This window comes from Pseudorca crassidens, chromosome 8 (genome assembly GCF_039906515.1).
Source record: "Pseudorca crassidens isolate mPseCra1 chromosome 8, mPseCra1.hap1, whole genome shotgun sequence".
In the NCBI taxonomy this organism is placed as follows: Eukaryota; Metazoa; Chordata; class Mammalia; order Artiodactyla; family Delphinidae; genus Pseudorca; species Pseudorca crassidens.
Window position 1 is genome coordinate 88,021,305 of NC_090303.1, and position 26,652 is coordinate 88,047,956.

Here is a 26,652-nt window from a genome sequence, read left to right on the forward strand (position 1 = left end):
TTTATTATTTTTATTTTATTTTAAATGTGTTTATTGAGATAAAATTCACATACCATAATATTCAGTTTTACAGTGTACAATTCAGTGATTTTTAGTGTGTTCACAGAGTTGTGCAACCATCACCACTGTCTAGTTCCAGAACATTGTTATCACCCGAAAAAAGAAATCCCTGTCTATCAGGAGTCACTCTCCATCCCTCCTTCCCTCAGCCCCTTGCTAACCACTAATCTGTTTTCTGTCTCTGTGGATTTGCCTAGTCTCGACATTCAGTATCAATGAAACTATACAATATGTGGCCTTTTGTGTTTGTTTCTGTCACTTAGCATCCCGTTTTTCCGGTTCATCCATGTTTTAGCCTGAGTCAGTACTTTATTCTTTTTTACTGAGATAAGACTGTTGGAGGAGCAAGTAGGGAACGGGAGGTTGGTCCGAGTTTGGTTTTGGATGTATTAAATTTGAGTCATTCCTATTAGCATTCCAGTGGAGGTACCGAGGAGTCACTTGGACATACCAGTCTGGAGTTCAGGAGAGAGGTCTGGACTGGAGATAGGAATTGAGGCGTCATTGGCATATAGATGTTATTTAAAGCCACCAGGTTAAATGAAATCTTCTATGGCATGTATCTAGAGCAGAGAGAGGGTTCAAGGGTTGAGCCCTGGGGTAGTCAAGTGATAATAAGGTCAGGAAGATGAAGAGGAATCAGCAAGAAAATGGAGGACTGGCTACAAGGTAAGAAGGAGAATCAAGGTCCTGGAAGCTAAGTGAAGAAATTCTTTCAAGAAAGGAATGGTTAATTGAGCCAATTGCTGCTGCTAGATCCAATAAGAAAGATGAGGGTTGAGAATTGTTCATTGACTGAGACCATTTCACAAGGGTAGCTTCCATACCACCATCGAAAGAGTGTAAGTGAGAGCGTCACAACTGTGTAAATTCCTGTTCGTTCCCATGGCCCTTAATCCCCCACAGCTCTTACCGCCTCATCTCTGCAGTCTGTCCATCTCGTCATGCCCAGTATCTCATTCATGTCAGTTACCACAGCGAGCCCAGGGTCCCCAGTTGTCTGACATTCTCAGGCCCCTTATCCCCAATACCACTCTATACATCTCTGTTTCCCTCCTCCGTCCAATGAATTTACCCGTCTCATCATTGCAAATCCTTCATATCTCAGATGTCTTTATTGAATGTTCTTTTAACCTTCTTCCTAGAGCAATTAGAACTAAAACCCTTCTCATCCTTGAAAGCCCACTTCCCCTACTTGCTGTTTTAAATGGTGACTCTTTTCTGTCACATAGATATGATAGGTGTCTTCCTTGCCTCTTCCAGAGCATTTTCTTTCTCTTCTCCTTAAAAATTCCCACACCCTCAGATTATTCCATCTGTTATTGTTTCTTGTTGTAGTTATTTACAGACCCTAGCACTGGTTCCTGTTCTTTCCTAGCTGTGGATCATGCAATCCATATTTGCTAATAATAATTTGTTTTCCCAGTTTGGGCAAGCATCGGTGTTTCAGCCTGGCTTCGGTTTTTTACAATAGCAAGGACAGTTCCTTGAGAGCAGTTTTTTGAAACATTAGTAAATATGGAAGATGACAAATGCATTAGTCAAGCTCCTGCTGTACTGGCGTGATCTTGAGAAAAAAAAAAGTGTGAATTTTAAGTGATTTGTATAGTTGAAAGGAGAGCTTAACACATGTGTCAGATACGCTGATCAGATGATAAAGTGGAGGAAAACTGAGCCTCAGCCTTTTGCGCAGCCAGCGAAAGTAAAGGCACATTGCAGTCTTTGGAGGCAGATGGAATGCGAACAACTAATAAATCAGGTTTTGAAACATTGAAGAACAACTTGTTTCAAAGCACATGGTGTTGAATCTTAGACAAGATAGTACTGGGAGTAAAAATAGATTAAGCAGCATCAAAAGGACGTTGTACCTAAGCATCATCTGCATAACAATATTTAAATCCATTTCATGGCACCAAGCTCAGAAATTTAGTAAATAAATAATTACAGTGCGCCAAGAGGAGCCTTCAAGATCTCCGAGGAGTTGTACATGAAAGAGATCAGAGTGAAATTGTATTACCACAAGCATTCTCTCTGATCATTCTAATATTTCCTTCTCTATTGTGCTTTAAGAAGATCAGAAACTGGGCTTCCCTGGTGGCGCAGTGGTTGAGAGCCCGCCTGCCGATGCGGGGGACGCGGGTTCGTGCCCGGGTCCGGGGAGGATCCCACGTGCCGCGGAGCGGCTGGGCCCGTGGGCCGTGGCCGCTGGGCCTGCGCATCCGGAGCCTGTGCTCCGCAACGGGAGAGGCCGCAGCGGTGAGAGGCCCGCGTACCGCAAAGAAAGAAAGAAAAAAAAAAGATCAGAAACTATAATCACTTTATAACCTTCTCATAAAAAGCATTAACAGTAGAAATGCAAATGTTCATAATGGACAGATTTGCATCAGTGTTTGTGAACTCGCTTTATGCTTGGAATGTAGCTGTATGGCCATCTCTTTTGTTCACAGAGTGATAGAAAATGGGCCATTTCATAAAACTACATACAACTTAAGTATAGAGATAGATTTTAGGGAAGCAAACAGTCATGGCTCTGAAGTTTGAATTTATTATTTGCCAGGTAGGGATGTGGGGCAGGGGGAGCAAGCACAAATGAATGATTTTAAGAAATTTTAAGTCATCTTTTACTGACTTTTTAAGTGGAGTGGAGTCAGGAAATTTTCCTTTGATTTATTTTGGTAAGATGTTTTTAGTAGAATATGCTCCAACTTGAAGATGTTCAAAGTTTCATAGCAGAATTTTCCTGGGAGTTTGTTTTAAGCTAGATTCTAGATCTTTAATATGGAACAGTTTAATCTGAGACTGGGATTGGTTTTTGGTTGGGTAAATGGAGGCAAAAGACAGGAATTCTCTTATGTTCCTCAAAGATGTCTAGGTTAACAGTATGTCTGATAACGCCGTTTGAGTTTGTGGTCATTGCTTTCTGCATTCTCAGAATGGTGTTCCATTTATTGTGTTCATCAATTACTGAACACTTAACTAGGAGATAAAAAGACCTTGCCTTCAAGGCGGTCACAGTTCCTGGGGAGAGAGGGAGAGCAATATAGTTAACTGTCTGAAAACACAATGAGAATAAAGATGAAATAAAGTCATAAAATATGGGATACATAAGATTAGCTTGGCAGAACCATCATTTGTTCTGGGCCCAGAATTGTAAAACTTTTCTCCAGTTATGCTAAACTTGCAAGAAATTTGTACCCAATTGTGAATATTTTGCTTTCAAGCCTGCCTTATGATTTGGAGGGGTACTGGAAGCATATGTTAAGTCAGGTTGTTTCTTTAGTTAGGTATTTTTGAGACCATTGAATGCCACCCCTGAAGCAACTCTTGTTAAACTTAATGCTTCTGATGTTACACATTGTGTCATGCTATCAAGCCTCTACTTTGCTAAACCATGGCTTCCTGAGTGTGTACTATTTGCCAGGCCGGCACTCAACAAAAGAGATCTAAAATGACTGAAGGCAGGTGTTTACCTCAAGGGAGTCTCTTGTAATAGAACAATTAATATTGTGAATACAGTGAAGATATCTGTGCAGGGTTAAAAAAGAACCCTGGGAAAGTCTTGTGGCTTTAAGTAAGTACTTTTGAATTGGAGGGTACTGTCCACAGTTTTGGCTTGAGTAGTTAAATTGTGTTATTATCCTTCAGTTGTTAATAAATATGTATGTAGTATTCAGACATGCTGAAACTGGATTTAGGAGGGAGTTTACTAACTCTAGTGGATCCAGGGAAAATTAACAAACATTTTTTGTGTTAAATATACCTATAAATCTTCCTGACTTATGATGGGGTTACATCTCTATAAATCCATCTTAAGTTGAAAATACTGTACGTGGAAAATGAATTTAATACACCTAACCTACAGAACATCACGGCTTGGGCTAGCCTGCCTTAAAAATGCTCGGAGCACTTAACCTGAGCTGACAGTTAGACAAAATCATCTAACAGAAAGGCTGTATTATAATAAAGTGTTGAATATCTCATGTAGTTTATCGAATACTGAACCGAAAGTGCGAAACAGAATGGTTGTCTGGGTACAGGATGGTTGTGTGTTGGCTGCTTACCTTGTGATGGTGTGGCCGACTGGGAGCTGCGGCTTACTGCCTCTGCTGGGCATCACAAGGGAGCGTCGTACTGCATGTAGCTAGCCGGGGAAAAGGTCAAAATTAAAGTTGAAGTATGGCTGCTATCGAACGCCTGTTGCTTTCGCACCATCATAGTCAAAAAATCACGTAAGTCAAACCATTTTACGTCAGGGACCCTCTGTAGTGTACTTCTGGCAGCTTTACTTATTTTTTTGCGGGGGGAGGAGAATTTCAAACAAACTCAAAAGTTGGGGAAGTGTGTATGTGTGTGTGTGTGTGTGTGTGTGTGTGTGTATGTACTGTGTGTGTATGTATACACATTATACATACTTATATGTGTGTATATATGACTTCTATGTATATTCATCATCCACATTCAACAGTTACCACGGTTTACTTTATTTTCTTCAACTCCTGTTATATTTTTCTTTTTAATTCTTTGCTGAAGTATTTACAAGCAATTCCCAGACATCATGTCATTTTACTCCTGCGTGCCTGAATATGCATCTTTAAACACTAAGTGTACTTACTTGCTTAAATATCTACAATTCTGACAAGTGTTTAATATTGTCCTGAGCTCCATGGAAATTCTGGGAACTCTAACTCAAAATTATATATTTTGCCTCATTTAGGGTTTACCAATTAAAAGGATGTGGTAGAAAAGAAATCATTTTTATTCTATGAAGTCCAATATAAAAATACAGAACTCCTTCATATTACTTTAGGTACGAAATATTTCCATACTTAAGTTGAACTTATAGTTGTTCAAGATTTTGGTTCAGAAATTTATACCAAATGGGTTTTTCACTTTTGTGAATTTAGCATACTCCACTTATATGTGTATATTGTGCCTGCTGTGAGTTGGAAACTCTTAATAATTTTCTGATAGCAATTGCTGTAGCAATTGCTCTACTCTCTCTCTGTTGTGTTGTAAGCATAGGGAGTGTGTAGCAGTCAGCGGAGGAGAGATATTGGGTGGACCAAAAGGTTCGTTCTTTTTTTTCCCGTAAGATGGCTCTAGTAGCACTTAGTTGTCTTTAACTTCATTTGAAACAATTTTGTTAGATTGTATGTGACAGCTGTCATATCAGATTGCATTTTAAAAAAAGACTTATCAAAATTGTTGAATTTTTGTGTAACCTTTTTAATATTGAAGGTGGAAGAAAAAAAGCAACATTTCCGGCATATTATGCATTATTATTTCAAGAAAGTTTAAAAACGCAACTGAAATGCACAAAAAGATTTGTGCAGTGTATGGAGAAGGTGCTTTGACTGATCGAACGTGTCAAAAGTGGTTTGTGAAGTTTTGTGCTGGAGATTTCTCACTGGACGAAGCTCCAGGATTGGGTAGACCAGTTAAAGTTGATAGCGATCAAATCAAAACAATAATTGAGAACAATCAATGTTATACCACTCGGGAGATAGCCGACAGACTCAAAATATCCAAATCAAGCGTTGAAAATCATTTGCACCAGCTTGGTTATGTGAATCACTTTGATGTTTGGGTTCCACATAAGTTAAGCGAAAAAAACCTTGACCATGTTTCCGCATGCTCTTTTCTACTGAAACGTAATGAAAACGTTTCGTTTTGGTTTTTTTTGTTTGTTTGTTTTTTTGCAGTACGCGGGCCTCTCACTGTTGTGGCCTCTCCCGTTACTCATCTTTCAGGCTTTATGTAAATGTCACTCCATCTGACCTTGAAGTAAATTAGCCCCTAATAGATATTATAGAGATTATTGACATATTATTACAGGTATCATGGTCTCTCCTGCCACTCTGTTCCGATCTTGTAACAGAGAAGACAGTGGTAATTATATATTTTTTTGTGTGGTAGCTTAATGTCTATCTGATAACCCCATGGTTAAATCCATAAGGGCATGAGCTATATATTTTTTGATCACTCTTTTTTCGCAGCACCTACCACAGTGCCTGGCATGCAGCAGGCTTTCTACTAATTGTTGAAGGGTGAATGTTTGGTACATCCCTACAGTGTTATGCAGTCTTTAATAATCATGTTCTTGAAGAATATTTAATGACATGGGAAGATACTGAGGCTAGAAAGTTAGGAGAAAGCTGGCTCAGACATTTATATATACGTGGTTTCAATTTTTTTATACGTATGCTTCAGTTGTGTGCTTGTGTGAGTGTCATTTTAGTAGGCATTCCTTGTGTAGTGTCGTCCTTAGATTTATATCACCATGGCCAGATTTCAGCAACTTAGTTTTTTATAGGCTTGTAGTTGCTGGTATATAGAAATATGTGCCTTCTACTGACTAAATTTATTACTTAAATTAATTCATATTTTATTTTACTTTCATTTTGCATACTGGGGAAGGGCTTCCTCAGAAGGAAGTAGTTGAGTAAAGGCCTGACGGAGCTAAGAGAGTGAGCTATATAGATCTGGGAAGAGTGTTGCCCGGTGGAAGGGACAGGATGGACAGAGGCCCTGAGGAAGATGCATTCGTGGTGTGTTCACAAACAGTAAGACGGGCCGTGTGACTGGAGCAGACTGGGACGTGGAAGGAATAGTAGCAGACGAACCCAGAAAAGTGCAGGGGCAGATAGTAGAGAGTCTTCTGCGTCATTGTAAGGGATTGGGCTTTAACTTCAAATGAGATAGGAAGCATTCTAAAGAGAGAAGTAACTGGATTGACCTTGTATTTTAACAGAATCATCCTGGCTTGAATGTTGAGAATCTCCTGAAAGGGGGCAAGTTTGGAGGCAAGGAGACCACTTAGGAGACCAGTGATCAGGAGAGAGATGGTGGTGGCTTAGTCTAAAGTAGTAGCAGTGAGGGAGGTGAGAAGTGCTGGGACTCACTGTTTTGAAGGACGAACGGCCAGGATTGGCTGATGGATTGGATGAGAGGCATGAACAAAATAGAAGAGAGAGGATGACTTCAGGGCTTTCGACATGAGCAGCCAAAGGTTGATGATACTCTTACTATTGCCAGGACCTCATCTGGTACCTGTACGTGGTTGGTACTTAATAAATACTTGTTGAATGGATTTGAATTTAATCCGCCTCCCATTTGTTTTGTTCTAGTCTCTCTTTATTTCTCTATTGCTGGACTGGTGCTTGACTGTTGAGATTAAAAAATGTTTACACTGAAGCTGTGTCCGTGGACCATCCATTTCTAGACCTAAGTCGCTTTGTCTCATATCTTCAGAGCTTTTTTGTTAGTAACCTTTGCCTCTCTGCTCCCTCCTGAGGGACAAGTCATTCTTTTGTGCATTGACAAGTCATTCTTTTGTGCATTTTATTTTAATGAAAGCCTTGTCTATATTGTAGACTTTTGAAAAACATTTAAAAAGCAGATCCACCTGTCTTTAAAGAAATACAAAAGAAAAGTACTTTTCCAAGAAGAAGCTGTAGCAATAATTTTATATGATGTATTTAGAAAATGTTGATAAGTAGGTCCTTTGTTATGTGATTGAGTCACTGTTTTTGATCAGCCAAATGGAGTACTTATTGAATACCAATATTAGGAGTTCTGTATTACGTGTTATCTTCGCCAATCTGTTTTCTCGTATTATTAATATCATGCTACTTTGCAGAGGAACAATGTCATATTTTCTGTGCCAAACAACTGCAACTTCACATATCTTCCCTGGGTTTTATTATGTTTCTGTAAATTGGTTTACAAACTCAACAGCAGTAGTTGTTTCTTTTTGGAATGCTAGTTTTTCATTCTTTTGGTGTATTTTATAATATCTTTGTCTCTAACTTTTGGTGTATTCTTTTTTATAGCCCAGTCATAACATGAGCTTCTTGGTGTCATGAACTATGTCTTTTAGTTAGGTTTATATCACCATGAGCTCACTCCTAGGCACAAAAATGCTGTAATTCCTGTTACAGCTTGAATTCAATTAAAAGTGTTTTCCTATTAAATATATTTGCCTCAGAATTGCTTTTTTGAAAACCATTGATTATAGTGATTAAAGTTCTGTTACCTGCTTTGGGGTGAAAAATTGAGAAAGGTTTTAGGTTAAAATTGCACAGACATGCCATGAATTTTGCCCATTCTGTTTCTCATTGGGGAATTTCGTATTGGGGAATTCTTGTGGTAATCAAGGCAGAATCTAAGATGCTTCCTATAAAAGAAAAAGAGCATAAGATAGTCATAATTAGATGGTATAAAAATGTCAGCCCAAAATGATACTAATTATTTTTTCCTGAAGCGTAACTAATACCCCAAAGCAAAAATACAGTTCATTTTCACTTAGAATTATTGCATATGATACCTCAGTGATTATAATAATTGGCAGAAATTTCTACTTGATAAAGGTATGTGTGTTATGCAGTATCATCAAATGTAAATAAAACCAATGCGTAGAATATGTTGTAAAGGCAGTTTTATAATCTAGAAAATAAAAATTCATAGATGGAAGGGTTTTTTCAAGAAGAAACTATGTGGTTCATTCTCCTTATTTTATTGACGAGAAATAGAAGGCTCAGAGAGGTTAAGCAACTTACTTACTGCCATATAATTACTTGGTATACAAGTTGGAAAGAACTTCATTCTCCTTATCTGGTCTTATAATTTACTATATCAAATTGCATTTTATTATATGTTGTTATATTTCACTATATAAAGTTAATTGATAACATTTAAGGCCGGAGCTATATTTATTGTTTTTATTCTATTTTTGTTTTTCTTGTATTACTTGTAATTTTTATCTTAGGATAACTATGAAAGTTGATTAAAAACAAACAGCCAGGAGCTAGGGATATCTGAATAGACTCCAAAGGTACTTTCCCTGGAGTAACTGAATTCAGAGGGGAAGTTATCTGTAGATTGTTCTTTAAAGAGTAGATTGTGTGGAGACTTCTCTTTCTAGCAGAATGACTGGTACCTTCCCTGAACTTCCCATGAAAAAATTTTAAATGTTGGATAAAACACTTAGAAGGTGTTAAGTTGCTTTGGTGAGCTGGCAAGAAAGTTAGGATAATTGAAGCAAAAAAAAATAAAAGGACTGCAGAGAGATAATAGAGAAAGTACTATCAAGGTTAGTTTTCACTCTGAGGGTATTTGCCAAACACAAGTGAACTTGCAAGGCACAGAAGAGAAGCAAAACCCAGAACCTAGCCAACTCAGGGAATCTAGTAGAACATACCCCCAAACTCCACCTAGAGTATATGGATCATCTAGAAATACCATCTCTTTTCCATAATTTCTCCACCTCCTATAAAGGACCGAAAGAAAGTTGGTTACACTGGCATAGGCTGAAGGGAGGAAAAATTGCTAGAGAAACCAGTGTTGTTGCTAAAATATACATCCTCTGGGTGACGTGAGAAAATTTCAAATTGAGAGGTTAGTTTAAAATGGGTTCCATACACCATTGTAAGGCACTTATACTCCAATAAAGATGTTAAATAAAATAAAATAAAATGGGTTCCAGGTTGGTAGTTCCCTTAGGTAAACGAGTAGAAGCTATCACTAATGTTTTCTAGTGGAACATACCTTCTAACCAGGCCTCAAAGAATTGCTCAGGGTAAATTTCTAAGGGAATGATCTTATGAAACATACAGACACGCAATACACAACATATACAGGAAAAAAAGATCCAGGAACAAGATTCAGCAGAGATGAGAGCCAAAAAGAATCAGATCAGCAAAGACTTCCAGTATTGCAATTATGAGACACATAATACAGGCTTATCTCACAATATTATTTTAATTAATAACTTTTTGCCGTATGGGCTCCTGCTTTTTAGATCTTTTTCTTGCCTTATTGCAGTATCTGTATATTTTTAATAGCTGCATCATCCATATTCCAGTAATAGAGATCTACATCTGTAAATGTTTGTATCAATTATATATATGCATATTCGTGTGCATCTGTGTAATCAATTATTGTTTTGCATTTTAAGTGATTTTTTTTTAAAGTTTAATATAGTGTTCTGTGATAAACATCCTTGTTTGTCAAATCTTAAGTTTACCCATGATATTATTTTCCATTGAGCCTAGGAGGAAATTCCTAGAAATTTTGGGATCAAGTAGTGTGTAAAATATTAACACTTAGGGTATGTGCTTTTCAACAATCACAGCTGATCAAATGGGAAATTTAAAATTTGAGAATAAGTCCAAGATATGTTTGCCAGAAAAATGTGGAGCAAATATGATTGTAAAAGTTCACTACAAATTCACAACTTTTTGGTGGGTGGCTGACATTGAACTTAATGCATTTAATGAAGGATAGAGGTCAAGATTTCAAACATAACAGGCTCATTTTTTAAAATAATTGTCATTATTTCCGTTGTAGATGAACGAGAGGACTGTATTTCATTTTTTAATCAATCTCGTATTCCATTATGGTAAAAAAGTATATTGGACACTGAGACCGCAAGGAATGGAGAGTCTAAATAGGTTGTAAAACACTGATTATTGTTTATCAGTTATTGGCTGAACATTGGGTGTGCACAGTCCTATATTGTACTCTATTTATACAGCAACAGACAAAAAAAATGACGGTGCCAGCTCTAATTCTGAGTGTTGATCATGTCACTGCTCACGGTTAGCTGACTTGGAAGACCAGTTTTGATTCAGTGAGAATATTGCAAGAATTGTTGCCTAGAGTGCCTGGAAGGTTGGCTATTGCTGATTAAACCTAAACAGTGATTGGTAAAGTTATTTGAAGCCACCTGTGCTTCAGTAATCCAGATGCTTCCAGTGAGCCATGAAATAATGTTGTTTCTGTTTGGATGCCAGCACTGATTATCCTTGTCAGTGAGCTAAATGCTACCATGTTTTGCCACTTGTATTTTGACTCTTAATTTGTATTTGAAGAGACCTTTGTCTCTCGGACTTCTCAAAGTCATTTGGGGTTATTATTCTTTGTACCTGTCACATCAAGCCCTTCAAAATAATTCCTTTCAAACTTTGGGAGTACTTAGATTTAAGCATATCTCTGAGTGTGAAGACAATGACAGCATTTAACGATAGCATTTCTTCCAAATGAACTGTTTCTGCGCTAAGCATTCCCAGTGGCCTGGGCTCCACCGTAGGCCATTTCACAGGCAAAATAAGATTGATGGTCTCTGTGTTTTCAGCTTGATGCTTATTCGCGCCATAAATCTACCACTCAGCTGACAAGACAGCATCAGAAGGCTCCTGACTGGTCAAACATACGTGTTAGGTCAGCACTGAGATGGGCTCATCTGATTAGAGAACTTCACTGCATTCTGTCGTCCTTCATATCACTTGCTTTATTTTAACAAGAACGACTGAGCAAACAGTAGTATCTTCTGCAACCTGAAACTTGAGTGAGGAGAGAAACCTTATTGTCTATTTCAATCGTGGGTGATGAACCAGCACAGACACTTAGTTGAAACAGTACAGATAGTACAGATAGTTACCCAGCTGTACCAATGCCCAAATGCTTCTGCCCTAGCCACCACCTGTGACACCTGGTAATGCTTCCTTAATGATGGAAACAGACAGGGCCACCCCTACAGGAGTCAGGGGGTGGGGTCTAGGGCTGGTGGGAAAGTGTTCTTCTGGAGAACAAGATACTTATACTTCCTCTGTGTGCTGACCATTGCAGCACCTCATCCCCCTCACGTTCAGATTTTATTTTAAATAATTAGTTATTTAAAAATAAAACAGTAATGAGCATTAGGGCATAGACTTTTTGGAAAACAGTCTGCTAGTTCCTAAAAATGTTAAACATAGATGTAGCATATGACCCAGCAGTGCAAATTCTAGGTATATACGGAAGAGGAAACATATGTCCACACAAAACTTATAAATGGGTGTTCATAGTAGCACTGTTCATAATAGCCAAAAAGTATAACTACCCAAATGTTTTATCACCTGGTAAATAGATAAGTGTGGTGTATACATACATTGGAATTTTATTCAGCCATAAAAAGAAATGAAGTACTATACTGATAAATGCTACAACGTGAATGAACCTTGAAAACATTATGCTAGGAAACCAGGCACACGATAAGTAAGGTTGCAGACTCCAGCTTACATATATGAGAATCTCTGAGCTAGATATACCCAACTAGCCACTAAAATAAATTTAATTGATTGAAGATAATTAAAACTAGGGCATCTGTTAAAGAGTGGAAAGAGAAAAAAGGATCAATGCAGTCTCCTGATGTAGCCTTAAAATAAAGTGAGTTGGAGGATAATGTCACTAAGGTAAGAATGCTCCTCAACAGTGGTCAAAGTTCCCTTGTCCTTTATTGATCAACGATTTAAAAATCTGCATGCAGTGACTTTGGGTCCTTTGGTAATTGGTCATACTTCACGCTATGCTCTCCACAGAACATGCTATCTCAGACTCCATTACAGAAACTGTCAGTACTGTTACTAATGGAACTTTTTTTGACTTATGCTCATGAAGAGCTCCAGGTAAACATTTTACAGATGGCTCAGGATGAGCTATTATTAACCTTAAAAATTGTTGCTTCATTTCTCTTTGTTTCTTGTCATGCCATCCTCCAAAACCTCTTCTCTTTTTTTAGGAAGATAACTGAACTGTTTTTTTTTTTTTCCCTTCTCTTTTTTAAATCAAGAGATCACCCACAAAATAATAGATTGTTATAAATTTCACTTATTACTTAGGAGCTAGAATGTATTCAGTTCTTGAACTACAAGATACGATTTTTATTTCTTTATAAGAATTATTCATGGTCTTTAACCGAAAATACAGGAGAGATTGTCTTGCTTGAAACAAAACTCAGATGAGTTATTCGCTTCCCAGCAGCCTGCTCACATTGAAATTCCCAAAAAATAAGATACTGCACATGCACATACTCTGCTGTTCTTTATGCTTCAAGACACATGTGGTTTGTCCTTCTCACAATGATCCATCGCTGGGCAGTCCCTAATTTAGATGGTCTTCCCCTACGTTATACCTTATACCTATGAGTGACTCTAGGGAGAACGAAAAGGAACTTCCCTTTTCCCTCTGAGCTCAGATCCGTGGGATTTCCTTTCTTTCTTTCATTACTCAGTCTTACCCCCACTCCCAAACTTTGCTGCTGCCTAATTCTTTAACTACCAAACATCAAACTTAACTGCCCCCCACATTCACCACCCCATTTCTAGTTCAGGGGAGGGCTTCCTGTGTTTGTGACCGCAGGGGAAGTGAGGACAGAAACAGTTCTCAGTATGTCCCTCTCTATGGCCTCCTGTTCCTTTCAAATCTCTCCCTCTCACTCCAGCCTCGAATGTTTTTTGACCTTATAGAGACCCTCAAGTGTCAGCTTCTACCATATACTTTATTCAAGTTTCTTTCAAACTTCCCTTCTTTTCTTATCAAGCCTTGACCCATCTGTGGTTAATCACATGAATTGTTTTTCTTACCAGAACCTTCAACTCTTTTTTTCCCCGTTGCCTTCTCACACATCCAGCTGGTAAATCCTTAACTCTGGCTCTCCAAGTCTCTCTTCTCCACACTTATTTCTGCTCTAGAATGTTCCATATTATATGCTGTTGCTGTAAATTCCAGTTATTTCATCTCACCTGGGCCCTCAGCAGTATAGGATTATCAAGGACTCCTTCATCAATGTTTTTTTTCTCCCATTCCTTTCAAAGATTAGCTTATTTCAGCCCCACTCACCTTAAGTCTCCACCCCACTAAAGAAATTGAGCATGAATTTACTCATCAGGAACTCCTAATTCTTTGCTTTTTCATGCCCCCCCAAGAGACTCATTTTGTATGATAAAAGTACTGTGACAATGCCCAGGAGAGCGTTTTGTTTATTTGATTGTTTTGGTTTAGTTTTGGATTTGTTGAGTGTAGAATGTTGAGCAAGAGATGTGGTTTTTCTTTTTCAAAGGGTTGGTAAGTTTCAACTCCTAACAACTGTTGTGGCTGCTTGGAACACCCATGGATTCTGGTTCAGTTGGCAGTGACTGACAATGCTTATGACAGGGAATAATGGTATCTTGAGTGATGCATGTCATCCCTATTTTATTATAATTTTTGAGCACCAAAAGAACCACCGCCATCATTTGCTTTTCTCACAGGGTTTGCCATGTTCATATTAAGTTATGGGTTCATATTAAGTTATTAGCCCAAAATTCATGCTTCAGTATTTTCAAGAATTACAGAGGACAACATTATTAGAGGCAAGAGTATGGTATAATTGCAATTTGCTAAGAGAATGAAACTTAAATGTTCTTACAAAAAATATGAAGCTATGGCTGTGTTACTTTGGATGGGGAGGAATCCTTTCACAGTGGGTATGTATATCAAACTATCACAATGTAAACTTAAAATATCTTACAGTTTTGTTAACTATACCTCAATAAATCTGAGAAGAAAAATACAAACAAGGTTTTATGTTAAAAGAAAAAAATTAACTAAATTTACACACTAGAACTGCTTATTTTATTGTGAGACCTTTGAGACTTTTCAAAACATTTTTTTGTGATGATAGTATCACTGTATTTTGTCTTTTTTTTTAATTTTTATTTTATAGTGGAGTATAGTTGGTTGACAATGTTGTGTTAGTTTCCAGTGTACAGGAAAGTGATTCAGTTATACATATACATGTATCTATTCTTTTTCAAATTCCATTCCCATTTAGGTTATTACAGACTGCTGAGCAGAGTTTCCTGTGCTCTCCTTGTTGGTTATCTCTTTTAAATATAGCAGTGTGTACATGTCAATGCCAAACTTCCAATCATTTTTCCTCATCTTTCCTTTTTCCTTTGTTACTAAAGTAAAAAACCATAAAACACTGTATGGGTCTCAAAAGAATAGACATGTAGAACCGACCTGTAGTAACAGTAGAAGCAGAAGCAAAGAAGGGCTATTCAAATTTTTTACTTAAAAGGGGAAACAAAAAAAATCAGCTTATATCAGTGTTTAGGTATTAATACAGGCAGATTATCCGAGTTCCCTCCCTGAAGGTCCCAACCCTTGTTCTTCTACCTTCATGTTCCTGGACCTCCAAGGAGTCCTCACCAGTAGAGTGGGTTTAGAGGGCCCCTTATATCCTCTACTGGCAAGTCTGGAGAAAGGGGGAAAAGTAGAGTTCTGCTTCTTGCTGCTGGGACTGTATTAGAAAGTGTTATTTTTGGCCTCAGTTGGACCATTAAATGTGTTTCCTCCAGAATCATTGTCTACATGAGGGTTTTATCCATAGAACGTTGTTCTTCTTAAGCTTCACCTACATTTTTGGTCAAAGAGGCTTTGTGTGCCTTGACTTGGATAACCAACCGTGGTATTTAGGGTTGATTACATGGCAAGTGCATATTACATGTCAAACCACTGTAAAATCAGGGCTTAACTGCTCCCTATTTTAGAAATTTCCTCTGTCACCCATCATCTACATCATTTGATTCAACCTATGAATTTCTTGGGACCATAAAATGATATTAAGCACATTGTAGTATATACAGTTGGGAACAAATTGTTTGAATACTGAACCTACCATGTGTGGGACCTTGAGCAAAACACATCCCCCTAAGCCCCTCACGAGTCTCCATTTCCTCATCTGTGTTAGGTGATAATATTACAGGGGTATTATTAGGATTAAGTAAATACAAACACCAGTTTCCTAGTCAATGTTTAATAAATATCAGTCCCCTTCCCCCCTCTTAACCTTCTTTTTACTCCCTGTGTAATACATTACACCTGTCTTAATTATACAACATTAGGCTATCCAGGAATAAAATATAATTGAGCATTGAAATATAGGCAAGCCATTTACTTATAGTGGGAATAACTAATTTGTTTCTATTTGGAAGATTGTCTGCTACAAATAACATCTTAATCAATATACTTTTTCAGCACTTTATTGAAACATGGATTCCTCAGGGAGCAAACTCTATGCAAAATACACCTGCTTGGTCCTGTGTGGTTTGTACTTAGAATTCAATTGGTCTAAAAGAGATATTCTTTATCATTTGCTGTTTGTTCATTTGCTTATTCATGTATTTTTAAATTTTTTAATTATTTTTTAAACATCTTTATTGGAGTACAATTGCTTTACAATGGTGTGTTGGTTTCTGCTTTATAACAAAGTGAATCAGCTGTACATATACATATATCCCCGTATCTCCTCCCTCTTGCGTCTCCCTACCACCCTCCCTATCCCACCCCTCTAGGTGGTCACAAAGCACCGAGCTGATCTCCCTGTGCTATGCAGCTGCTTCCCACTAGCTATCTATTTTACATTTGGTAGTATATATAAGTCCATGCCGCTCTCACTTTGTCCCAGCTTCATGTATTTTTTTAAGAAGTATAGTTGATTTACAATATTGTGTTAGTTGCAAGCATATAGCAAAGTGATTCAGTTACATACATCTGTATTCAGATTATTTTCCATTATAGGTTATTATAATATATTGAATATAGTTCCCTGTGCTATCCATGCTTATTCATATATTTATTTAATAAACATTTGCCAAGTGCTTATGATGTGCCAGAAATTATTCTAGGCACAAGAGTTACATCTATGAATAACAGTATGTGAAAAGTATTGTTGATAATAATTATACACTAGGTAAGAGTTGAGTCCAAAAGATGATCCTTTCCTCAAAGGGGCTTGTTGCCTGGATTTTCTTCCCAGATCCAATAGCCGTAGAATATCATCACCAATCCTGATTTGCTTGACTTGTCTTTAATAGTAAGTCATTGGAGGGTAAGAATAAGTATTTTGTCTTCTTCTTCTTCTTTTTTTAAAATTTATTTATTTTTATTTATTTACTTTTAGTTGCATTGGGCCTTTGTTGCTGCGCACGGGCTTTCTCTAGTTGCAGCGAGCAGGGACTACTCTTCGTTGCGGTGCGTGGGCTGTTCATGTGGTGGCTTCTCTTGTTACGGAGCACAGGCTCTAGGTGCGCGGGCTTCAGTAGTTGTGGCACGCGGGCTCAGTAGTTGTGGCTCACGGGCTCTAGAGCGCAGGCTCAGTAGTTGTGGTGCATGGGCTTAGTTGCTCCATGTCATGCGGGATCTTCCTGGACCAGGGATCAAACCAGTGTTCCCTGCATTGGCAGGCAGATTCTTAACCACTGAGCCACCAGGGAAGTCCTGTTTTCTTCTTAATCTAGCACCAAGCACCAAGCTCACGTACAGACCCTTGTTACAAGTTTGGTGCTGCTGGTAGCAGCAGCAACAGCACTAAGTCATAATGATAATTTGTGCTTTAAGAACAGGCATTTGCTAAAGAACTTAATGAACTAAATGAACACCTCTGGCATGGTGACAGCTGTGAATTTAGGGAACTCAGGCCATTCAGCTGGCTCCTAGAGCCAATTAACGACCCTCTTTATTGATGCAATCAGAAATTGCATATTTATGGTACTGTATATATTTTCTTTTTCTAAATTTATTTATTTATTTATTTATGGCTGCGTTGGGTCTTTGTTGCTGTGTGCGGGCTTCCTCTAGTTGTGGTGAGTGGGGGCTACTCTTCATTGCAGTGTGCAGGCTTCTCATTGAGGTGGCTTCTCTTGTTGTGGAGCACAGGCTCTAGGTGCGAGGGCTTCAGTAGTTGTGGCTCGCGGGCTTTAGAGCTCAGACTCAGTAGTTGTGGCGCACGGGCCTAGTTGCTCAGTGGCATGTGGGATCCTCCCGGACCAGGGCTTGAACCCGCATCCCCTGCATTGGCAGGCGGATTCTTAACCACTGTGCCACCAAGGAAGTCCTGTATGTATTTTCATAATCCTTAAAAAGTATTTGTGAAGCAGAATATTTGCTATAGAAAAGTTCACCTTCCAGCCATAAAAACGAATGAAATAATGCCATTTGCAGCAACATGGATGGACCTAGAGATAACCATACTAAGTGAAGTAAGTCAAAGACAAATATCGTATGATATCACTTATATGTAGACTCTAAAAAAATTATGCAAATGAACTTATTTACAAATCAGAAATAGACTCACCAACAGAGAAAACAAACTTATGGTTACCAAAGGGGATAGTGGGGGTGAGGGGCAAGGGGATAAATTAGGAGTTTGGGATTAACAGATACACATTACTATGTATAAAGTAGGTAAACAGCAAGGACGTACTGTATAGCACAAGGGACTATACTCAGCTTGTAATAACCTATAATAGAAAAGAATCTGAAAAAGAATATATATATATAACTGAATCACTTTGTACACTTCAAACTAACACAACATTGTAAATTATTTATACTTTAATCAAAAAAAAAGTTCACCTTCACTGTGGTTCTTTTTTATGTGGAAAACCATAATTCAAAGAGTCACGTACCGCAGTGTTCATTGCAGCACTATTTACAATAGCCAGGACATGGAAGCCACCTAAGTGTCCGTCGACAGGTGAATGGATAAAGAAGATGTGGCACATATATTCAATGGAGTATTACTCGGCCATAAAAAGAAACGAAATTGGACTTCCCTGGTGGCACAGTGGTTAAGAATCTGCCTGCCAATGCAGGGGACACGGGACCAACTAAGCCCATGTGCCACAATTACTGAGCCTGTGCTCTAGAGCCCGCGAGCCACAACTGCTGAAGCCTGTGCACCTAGAGCCCATGCTCCACAACAAGAGAAGCCACTGCAATGAGAAGCCCGCGCACCGCAACAAAGAGTAGCCCCCGCTCTCCGCAACTAGAGAAAGCCTGCGCACAGCAACAAAGACCCAACGCAACCAAAAATAAAAAAAAATTGATTTAAAAAAAAAAAAAGAAATGAAATTGAGTTATTTGTAGTGAGGTGGATGGACCTAGAGACTGTCATACAGAGTGAAGTAAGAGAAAAACAAATACCGTATGCTAACAAATATACATGGAATCTAAAAAAAAAAAAGGTTCTAAGGAACCTAGGGGCAGGACAGGAATAAAGACACAGATGTAGAGAATGGACTTGAGGACACAGGGAGGGGGATAGGTAAGCTGGGACGAAGTGAGAGAGTGGCATGAACATATATACACTACCAAATGTAAAATAGCTAGCTAGTGGGAAGCAGCCACATAGCACAGGGAGATCAGCTCCCTGCTTTGTGACCACCTGGAGGGGTGAGATAGGGTGAGAGGGAAACGCAAGAGGGAGGGGATATGGGGATATATAGCTGATTCACTTTGTTATGCAGCAGAAACTAGCATACCATTGTAAAGCAATTATACTCCAATAAAGGTGTTAAAAAAAAAAAGTTCGCCTTCACTGTGGTTCTTTTTTATGTGGAAAGGCCAATTTTACATCCAGAACACATTAAAAATGTCAGATGAGGCATACTGCTTTCTGTGGTTCAACAAAAGTGGCCATCAAATTCTATACTATTTTCATCTAAGCTCTTGGCACAGAGCATGCGTAATTTTAACATTTATACATTTAATATTGATTATTTTTAACTGAAAAATTAAGAGAAAGACTAATTTCCTGTTGTCAGGCTCTAAGTATTCTCAGCAATTTTTAAAAATTTCACTGCAATTCTATTGACCCTAAAATAAGACAAAAGTGTTTTAATTGGTCTCACTAATGATATTGACTAGTATGATGTTGCCTAAAGTAGCAAGTATAACATTTTTTGAATTTGAACCTTTTGTTTTTTCAGTTTATTTTCCAATGATATATATGTGTGTGTGTGTGTGTGTGTGTGTGTGTGAGAGAGAGAGAGAGAGAGAGAGCGAGAGCGAGAGAGAGAGAGAGAGAGAGAGAGAGAGAGAGTGATCATTTAGATCCTTAACTGCTTGGTAATTCTAAAGGGAAAAAGTAGACAGTCATTTATTTGAGATGTACCATGTGTCAAATTCTGTACTGAATGCCCTGGAGTACATTATCTTACCTAAACATCACCACAAGTCTCTGAAAGAGTTTATTGCAATCTGTGTTTTATAAATGGGAAAGTTGAGACTCAGAGAATTTAAATATTTTTATCATACTTATACTACTAATAAATAGAGATCCGGGGTCTGACACAAATCTTTTTCATTCTTCCCACTGTACGGTATGTAGTCCTCTCAGGGAGAACAATCCTTTCCATTTCTTTCTGAGACTTTGGGTTTTTTTGTGTGTTTTATTAACGTGACTGTGTTAATTATAAACTACATCAAATTCTAGCTGGGAAGAATCAAGGAATATATAAGTTTAGGAGCTAATGACTTATAAGTAAATAAATTCTAAAAGAAGGGTCAGGCTGCGCGCACTAAGATGCTGTCATCCCCGCAGTCACTGTGTGGCCCTGGTGCCTTTTGCCAGTCACCTGAGGGAGCCCGTCAGCCATTGTGCTCCTTGTTAGGACCAGGAAATATGACTGGAGCATTTTATCCCCTCCTTTCTGAACAATATATATTCTACTTGTAATATGGCTGTCAGTTCCCCTTTCTTTCCAGCCATCCATCATCCTTCAGCATTTTCTCTGGTGCCTGTCACCTGGCCTGGGACAGCAGGGATTACTGTGAGCATAATGAATGAAGGGGAGGGAGCTGCACCGGCCCATTCCCTGATCTTCTCAGGGTTGAGCAACATGTTCCCTAAGAACATTCATGACGGCAGCTCCCAGATTACTTGATTAACAGAAGGCCTGTGAGGAGGGGCGAGTTTTGTTTCTCATGCAGAATATTGAAAAGCTAGAATAAACCTCAGAGGATGGAGACTCGCAGAGCATACAGTCTTTGGCCATGACCTTTACTTGTGGTCCTGACACCTTTATTTTCAAGCACTGTTTTCACTGGGTTGGTGCTGTTTAGTAGTAATTTAGTTATAGCTAGATTTGGACTTAGTCTGTGAAGAGGAAATCGCATCAAATGCAGTGTTGATGGCGCTTGGTAATGGGCTTGGAAAAGCATACAAGGTTCCTGTAGATGGAATTTTGGTTGTAGGCTGAGGTAGGAAGGGGAATTTTTCTTTTCTTTTTTTTTTTTTTTTTTAATAAGTCTGCCCAATCTTTACTTTTTTTTTGCGGTACACGGGCCTCTCACTGCTGTGGCGTCTCCCGTTGCGGAGCACAGGCTCCGGATGCGCAGGCTCAGCGGCACGTGGAATCTTCCCGGACCGGGGCACGAACCCGCGTCCCCTGCATCGGCAGGCGGACTCCCAACCACTGCGCCACCAGGGAGGCCCCAGTCTTTACTTTGTAATTAGTTTAACCGTACTGTGTGACTCGGTAATAGCCTGTATGTAGCTCACACAGATTTAGAACAAATGAAACTATTAGTTTCTAGCTTGATGCGTTGTCATCATGCCTTTATTTTCACAGCCAAATCTTCCTCCCACTGACATTTCTAGTGGCTATTGTGCCTTATTTTTGGTATTTTGCATCTTTATTCTTTGTTATCTGTGTTCCCCATGTGATTGTCATCAACAAAAGTTGACGAAGCACATCTACTAGCTGTAAGCCTTTAGAGATACAGAGAGCATTGCTGACATTTGTTAGGTTCTTGGCAGTTCACCAAGGACTTGCACATATAGTTTCTTATCTAATTCTAATAACATTCTACTGAGTTAGGTCATCGTTTCTTCCTTCATTCATTCACCAAATATATATATTTTTATAAGTACTTTCTGGGATGTTACATTCCAAGTGGGGAGAAGGTTACATAAGAACTAGAAAACAAGTCACAGTAACAGAAAAGACCTATGTTAAGGTTATATGGTTTATTTTATAAAGTCACTGTTAATGGAGTTTTGGACATTGGGAGAGGGGCACTTGACAGTTTAGGTGTAGACCTGGGCCCTAAAGGAATGGTGGGAGCGGAGAGGTCTCCCCAGATAGAGTCCAGTGTGGGCCAAGGCATTGAGGTAGTCATGCATACAGTGTGTTCAGTGTGCATGAAGATGCGAGTTTGGAGCTGGGGTAGTCAGGCCTGTATTTAATTATTGAGTATCTAAAATCAGAAAACTTCAGAATTTTTAGAAGCCATTAGAGACCATGCAGTCCAGCTCATATCTGTCCTTTAAGGATGTGCTCATATTGAGTAGATAAAGTGCATTATTTCTTGTGTGTAGATTTATGTATTTTGTAGGAAGTCATTTATGTTGTTCCTGGAGTGCAGAATATAACCTGATTTCTTGGACACATGTGCACGTTTCCTTGGTGATTCAATTCTGACTCGATTTTACGATCTTAGGAAGAGAAGTGTTAGTAAAGAAGTTATTTTTATTCTTTATTTTTTGTTTGTAACCATACCATGTGACCTTTTGAGGAAGATTTTTATTAAAGGAATAGCGCCTGTTGTAGTGTTGATGCTCTCCTTTCGCTTTCCTTTTAACTGAGCAAAAATCACTGACTTAGCAGAACGCTGATATCTCCAATGCAAATATAATAATACAAGAGGATTTTTTTCCAAATGAGAACAAACAGCTCATGATTTTGAATCTAGAGCTGTACATGCCATTACAGTTTCTGTTTTTCTTAAGAAAAGCCATCCTTTGATTAGTTGGTGGAAACGACTGAGCCAAGTGGGATTTGTCTAGACTCTGATGCCTCTGGGAAGTCTTGATGATCCAGGCTATGGATTTCTAAAGCTTCACATGTTTTTATCAGTCAATTTCCAAGATACCTCAGAGACCATTAAGGCAGATAATATATCAGGTGAGATTTATGTTTGGTATCATGCAGAGAACTATAATTAAAAAGAAACTTTAATTTAGCAAAAATAAATGCAGTATTGTAAGTGTAGATTGTTAGGGTTTTGAGAAAGTCTATTAAATAGCATCTACCTTTCCTGTCAGAGTTCTGACACTATTATGAAATAATATAAGTAAGTAAATGGAAGATGAAATACCACTTTTATGTTGATACAAGCTAGACTGAAGGATGTAGCCTAGTTAAGAGAGCCAGATGAGTTTGCTGACTGAAAATCAAAATTAGACAAATGTACTTACTTACAGAAGGTACTGGACCACTTTATCCTTCTCTGACAAGGTAGGACCTTCATTGCTAAACTTGGTGAGACAATGCTGACTTTGTACAGGCATTCTGGTTTCTCAAGTGGAATAAGGGGGTTGCTGAGCTCTGCATGCCCCGCTTTTTCTTCGCAATTTTACCGAAGGAGTTAGTTCACTTCCCTTGAGTGGGTAAAAGATGGACAGAGGCCAGGGATTACTTTAATTGAGCTTCATCCTAATGCATAGAAACATGAAGGTGGGGGGCGGGGGAGCATTTCTCCCAACACCCCAGGATGTACATTTGTCACGTTCTAAACTCTGAAATTAGGATATATCTTAAATCAGTGATATCTTAATGGCTATCGACCGGAAGATAGTCATAATGAGTTGTTTTTGCCTCAGTACGTGTGAGCTGAGTGGTTATTCTTCACATCATGACCCTTCAGTATTTCAATTAGCGAACCTCTTAAGGACCATTTGACGAAAGAGTATTAATCTTGGTTGTTGTAAGAACACCTTCTCTTTAAACCTTCTAATAGTATCAAGAACATGTCAACATTAAACCTTGCAGAATCGGTATCAGCAGCTTGGAGTAAAATACTGGATGTACTCCTTCAAGAAATCCACTTAGTGAAATTGTTTAGAAAACAAAGATAGCGACAAGTCTGAGCCATTCAGAAGAGCTGCACTCTGAATATTAACTAGTTTTAAGAACACCTTAACCAACTCACTTTTCTTAGGTTTCCTTATTATACGTGTATGAGAGATTTTGGCTAAATACCTCTTTATCTTAAAAACCTTAATAAATCCTTAAATTTACTTATTTATGAATTATTTAACCTAGTTCTGTATATTTAAGCTGTAAAGAACTTTTCAATAAAAGAAAAAAAAAGATTCCAAATAATAAGGAAGCATTGTATACTTTAGTTAGCAGGATTTTTTTTTCTTAGTGTTACTTACAACGATAGTGTATCTTACAATTAGTGAGGTCTTGGATTTGATGAAGTATGCTTGGTTAGGTGCATGTGGGCCTCTGCTGCAACCTTTCGAGCCCTAGACAAGCCTGAACGGCACTTCTTCCTCACCCTGAAGTTTTTTTGGTTTTTTTTGTGTTACGCGGGCCTCTCACTGCTGTGGCCTCTCCCGTTGCGGAGCGCAGGCTCAGCGGCCATGGCTCACGGGCCCAGCCGCTCCGCGGCACGTGGGATCTTCCCGGACCGGGGCACAAACCCGCGTCCCCTGCATCGGCAGGCGGACTCTCAACCACTGCGCCAGTAGGGAAGCCCTCCCCTGAAGTTCTCATGTGCCGTGCTGTACAAGGTTGACAGTGGTGATTAGAGATCAAAATTTTAGCCTTAACTGGGTTGTACCCTTGCATTGTTTCTTTAAATATAGTTATTCTTACTGTGCTTCCATGTTCTCACTCCAGAGTGAAAATGCAAATCCATTGCTTATTTAATGAGGAAGACTGAATCAAGTCATTCAAAATAAAATAATTTTGTAAATATTAAAGGCAGCTGTTTTCAAAGATGATCTTCCTTGTGATAGTGTAACATACATCTGATAGGCTTATTTCTTTGCAAAAGTTCTGATAAGCTAATCTCTCTTTTATTTTTTTTCTGAAAGGGGGTCCTGATGACAACTTAATTGAAGGTGGAGGAACAAAATTTGTCTGCAAACCTGGAGCCAGAAATATTACTGTCATATTCCATCCATTATTAAGGTAAGTCAAATCCTATGTACTTACTGAAGATCAATATTTTCATTATGTATGCTAATGTACTGAATGCCAGTAGGTCAGTCAGCATTAAAACAAGTCATAAAAAGAACTTTTTCCATTTTATAGGACCTCACAATCAAAGTTCGTCAATAGAAAATTAATGTCAACCCTACTAAGTAGCTACTTGGTCTCAGGAGTACTTCTTCATAGATACATTTATTTGATTTTCTTTCTTAACTACTCCCTGTCCCTGTCCTGTTCCTTGTCACTATCCCTTAACTATTTCAGGGGTTGGCAAACTATGGCCCACAGGAGAAATTTAGCCTGTCCCTTGTTTTTCTAAATAAATTTTTATTTCCAGAGTTAGGCTCATCCATTTATGTATTGCCCATAACAGTTTGGGGGCTCTAGTTGCAGAGTTGAATATTTGCAGCAGAATCCCTGTGCCTCACACAGCCTAAAATATTTACTTACTGGCCCTTTACAGGAAAAAAGAGCAGCACCATGATCTGTCTGTTTTAAACTAATGACTCAGATATCCTTTGAGAACTGGCAGGTCTCTGAACAAATAGGATTTACAAAAACTGAAAGGCATTAATATCAATCAAATATGTGGTTTTATATATTGAAGGATAAAACTTGTTAGTGATGAGAATGAAATCTATTAAAATGCTCAGTTTGTTGTGATACTGTGATTTAAGAAAATAAGAATCTGTGATACTTCCATTTAAAAACCTTCTAAGCCCTGAATACCTTTAAAAAGATACTTTTGCCGGGGGCGCAGGGAAGGGGTGTGGTTATTCAGTGGATCTCAAGTTTCAGTTTTATAAGATGAGAAAGTCCTACAGATGTTACACAATAACGTGCATATAGTTCACACTTCTGTACTGTACACCTGAAAAAGGTTAAGAAATGGTAAATTACATGTGTGTGTTTTTTTAAATTTATTCATTATGGCTGCGTTGGGTCTTTGTTACTGCACACGGGCTTTCTCTAGTTGCGGCGAGCGGGGGCTACTCTTAGTTGCGGTGCGCGGGCTTCTCATTGTGGTGGCTTCTCTTGTTGTGGAGCACGGACTCTAGGCTCATGAGCTCAGTAGTTGTGGCTCATGGGCTCTAGAGTGCAGGCTCCGTAGTTGTGGTGCACAGGCTCAGTTGCTCCACAGCATGTGGGATCTTCCCCGACCAGGGCTCGAACCCATGTCCCCTGCATTGGCAGGCGGATTCTTAATCACTGCACCACCAGGGAAGCCCAAATTACATGTTATGTGTTTTTGAGTACAACAAAAAAGGGTACTTTGGGGACACAGATATACAATATAATATTAATTAATTTATAATTAATTTATAATTAATCACCTAGGTAGATAGATTAATAGTAATATTAATCTATCTACCTAGGTAGATAGATTGATAGGTAGATAGCGTGCGTGTGTGTTTTTGATTATTGGAGTTAGCGTGAATGTCATAGAGTGAAGTAATTCTGTATTTCTTTTCCGAATATTTTTTATCCTTGAGAAATGCACAAAAGTTGGCCCACCCATGTCAGTTTGATGTGTGCATTGGCATTTGGCAGAATATTAGTGTGAGTGTTCACAGGTATGTGATATTTTTATACCGATGCATGTTTGTTCTTAATGAGCTAAAGCTTATATAGACATTTTGAAAGATGCTGGTGATTAGACAGTCTAGCAAATAACATTGTAGGTCATACATTATTCACGCATGGGAGGAAATTTTGCTGTCTTATCGCATTTTTATGAAACACAATGGTTTTTTCCTTGTCCTCAGAATTATGAAAAATATTGCTATCTTTTCAGACTGTTTGACCTGTGAAGGCCTGTGAAGCACTTGAGTGGCGGTATATTTAGATTTCAAACCCCACATTTGGGTCACTGCTTTGGAATTTATATAATAAATGTTAAATGCTTTTAGTCTTCAAACTAAGTAACGTTTGGAGATGATAAATTTTTTTCCTAAGCTTTCTCTTACTTTTGTATTTTCAAAATATGTTGTGTGATATA

The 26,652-nt window shown here is 38.5% G+C and overlaps 1 protein-coding gene across 2 annotated transcripts in view; it reads left to right on the forward strand.

The window, feature by feature from the left end:
• Positions 1–26,652, forward strand: part of EXOC4 (exocyst complex component 4) — an 804,198-nt gene that overhangs the window by 358,034 nt on the left and 419,512 nt on the right. For both annotated transcript variants that reach the window (XM_067747055.1, XM_067747056.1), the window contains exon 10: positions 24,536–24,632. In XM_067747055.1, the coding sequence (XP_067603156.1) occupies positions 24,536–24,632 (97 nt within the window). The remainder of the gene's footprint in view (positions 1–24,535; positions 24,633–26,652) is intronic.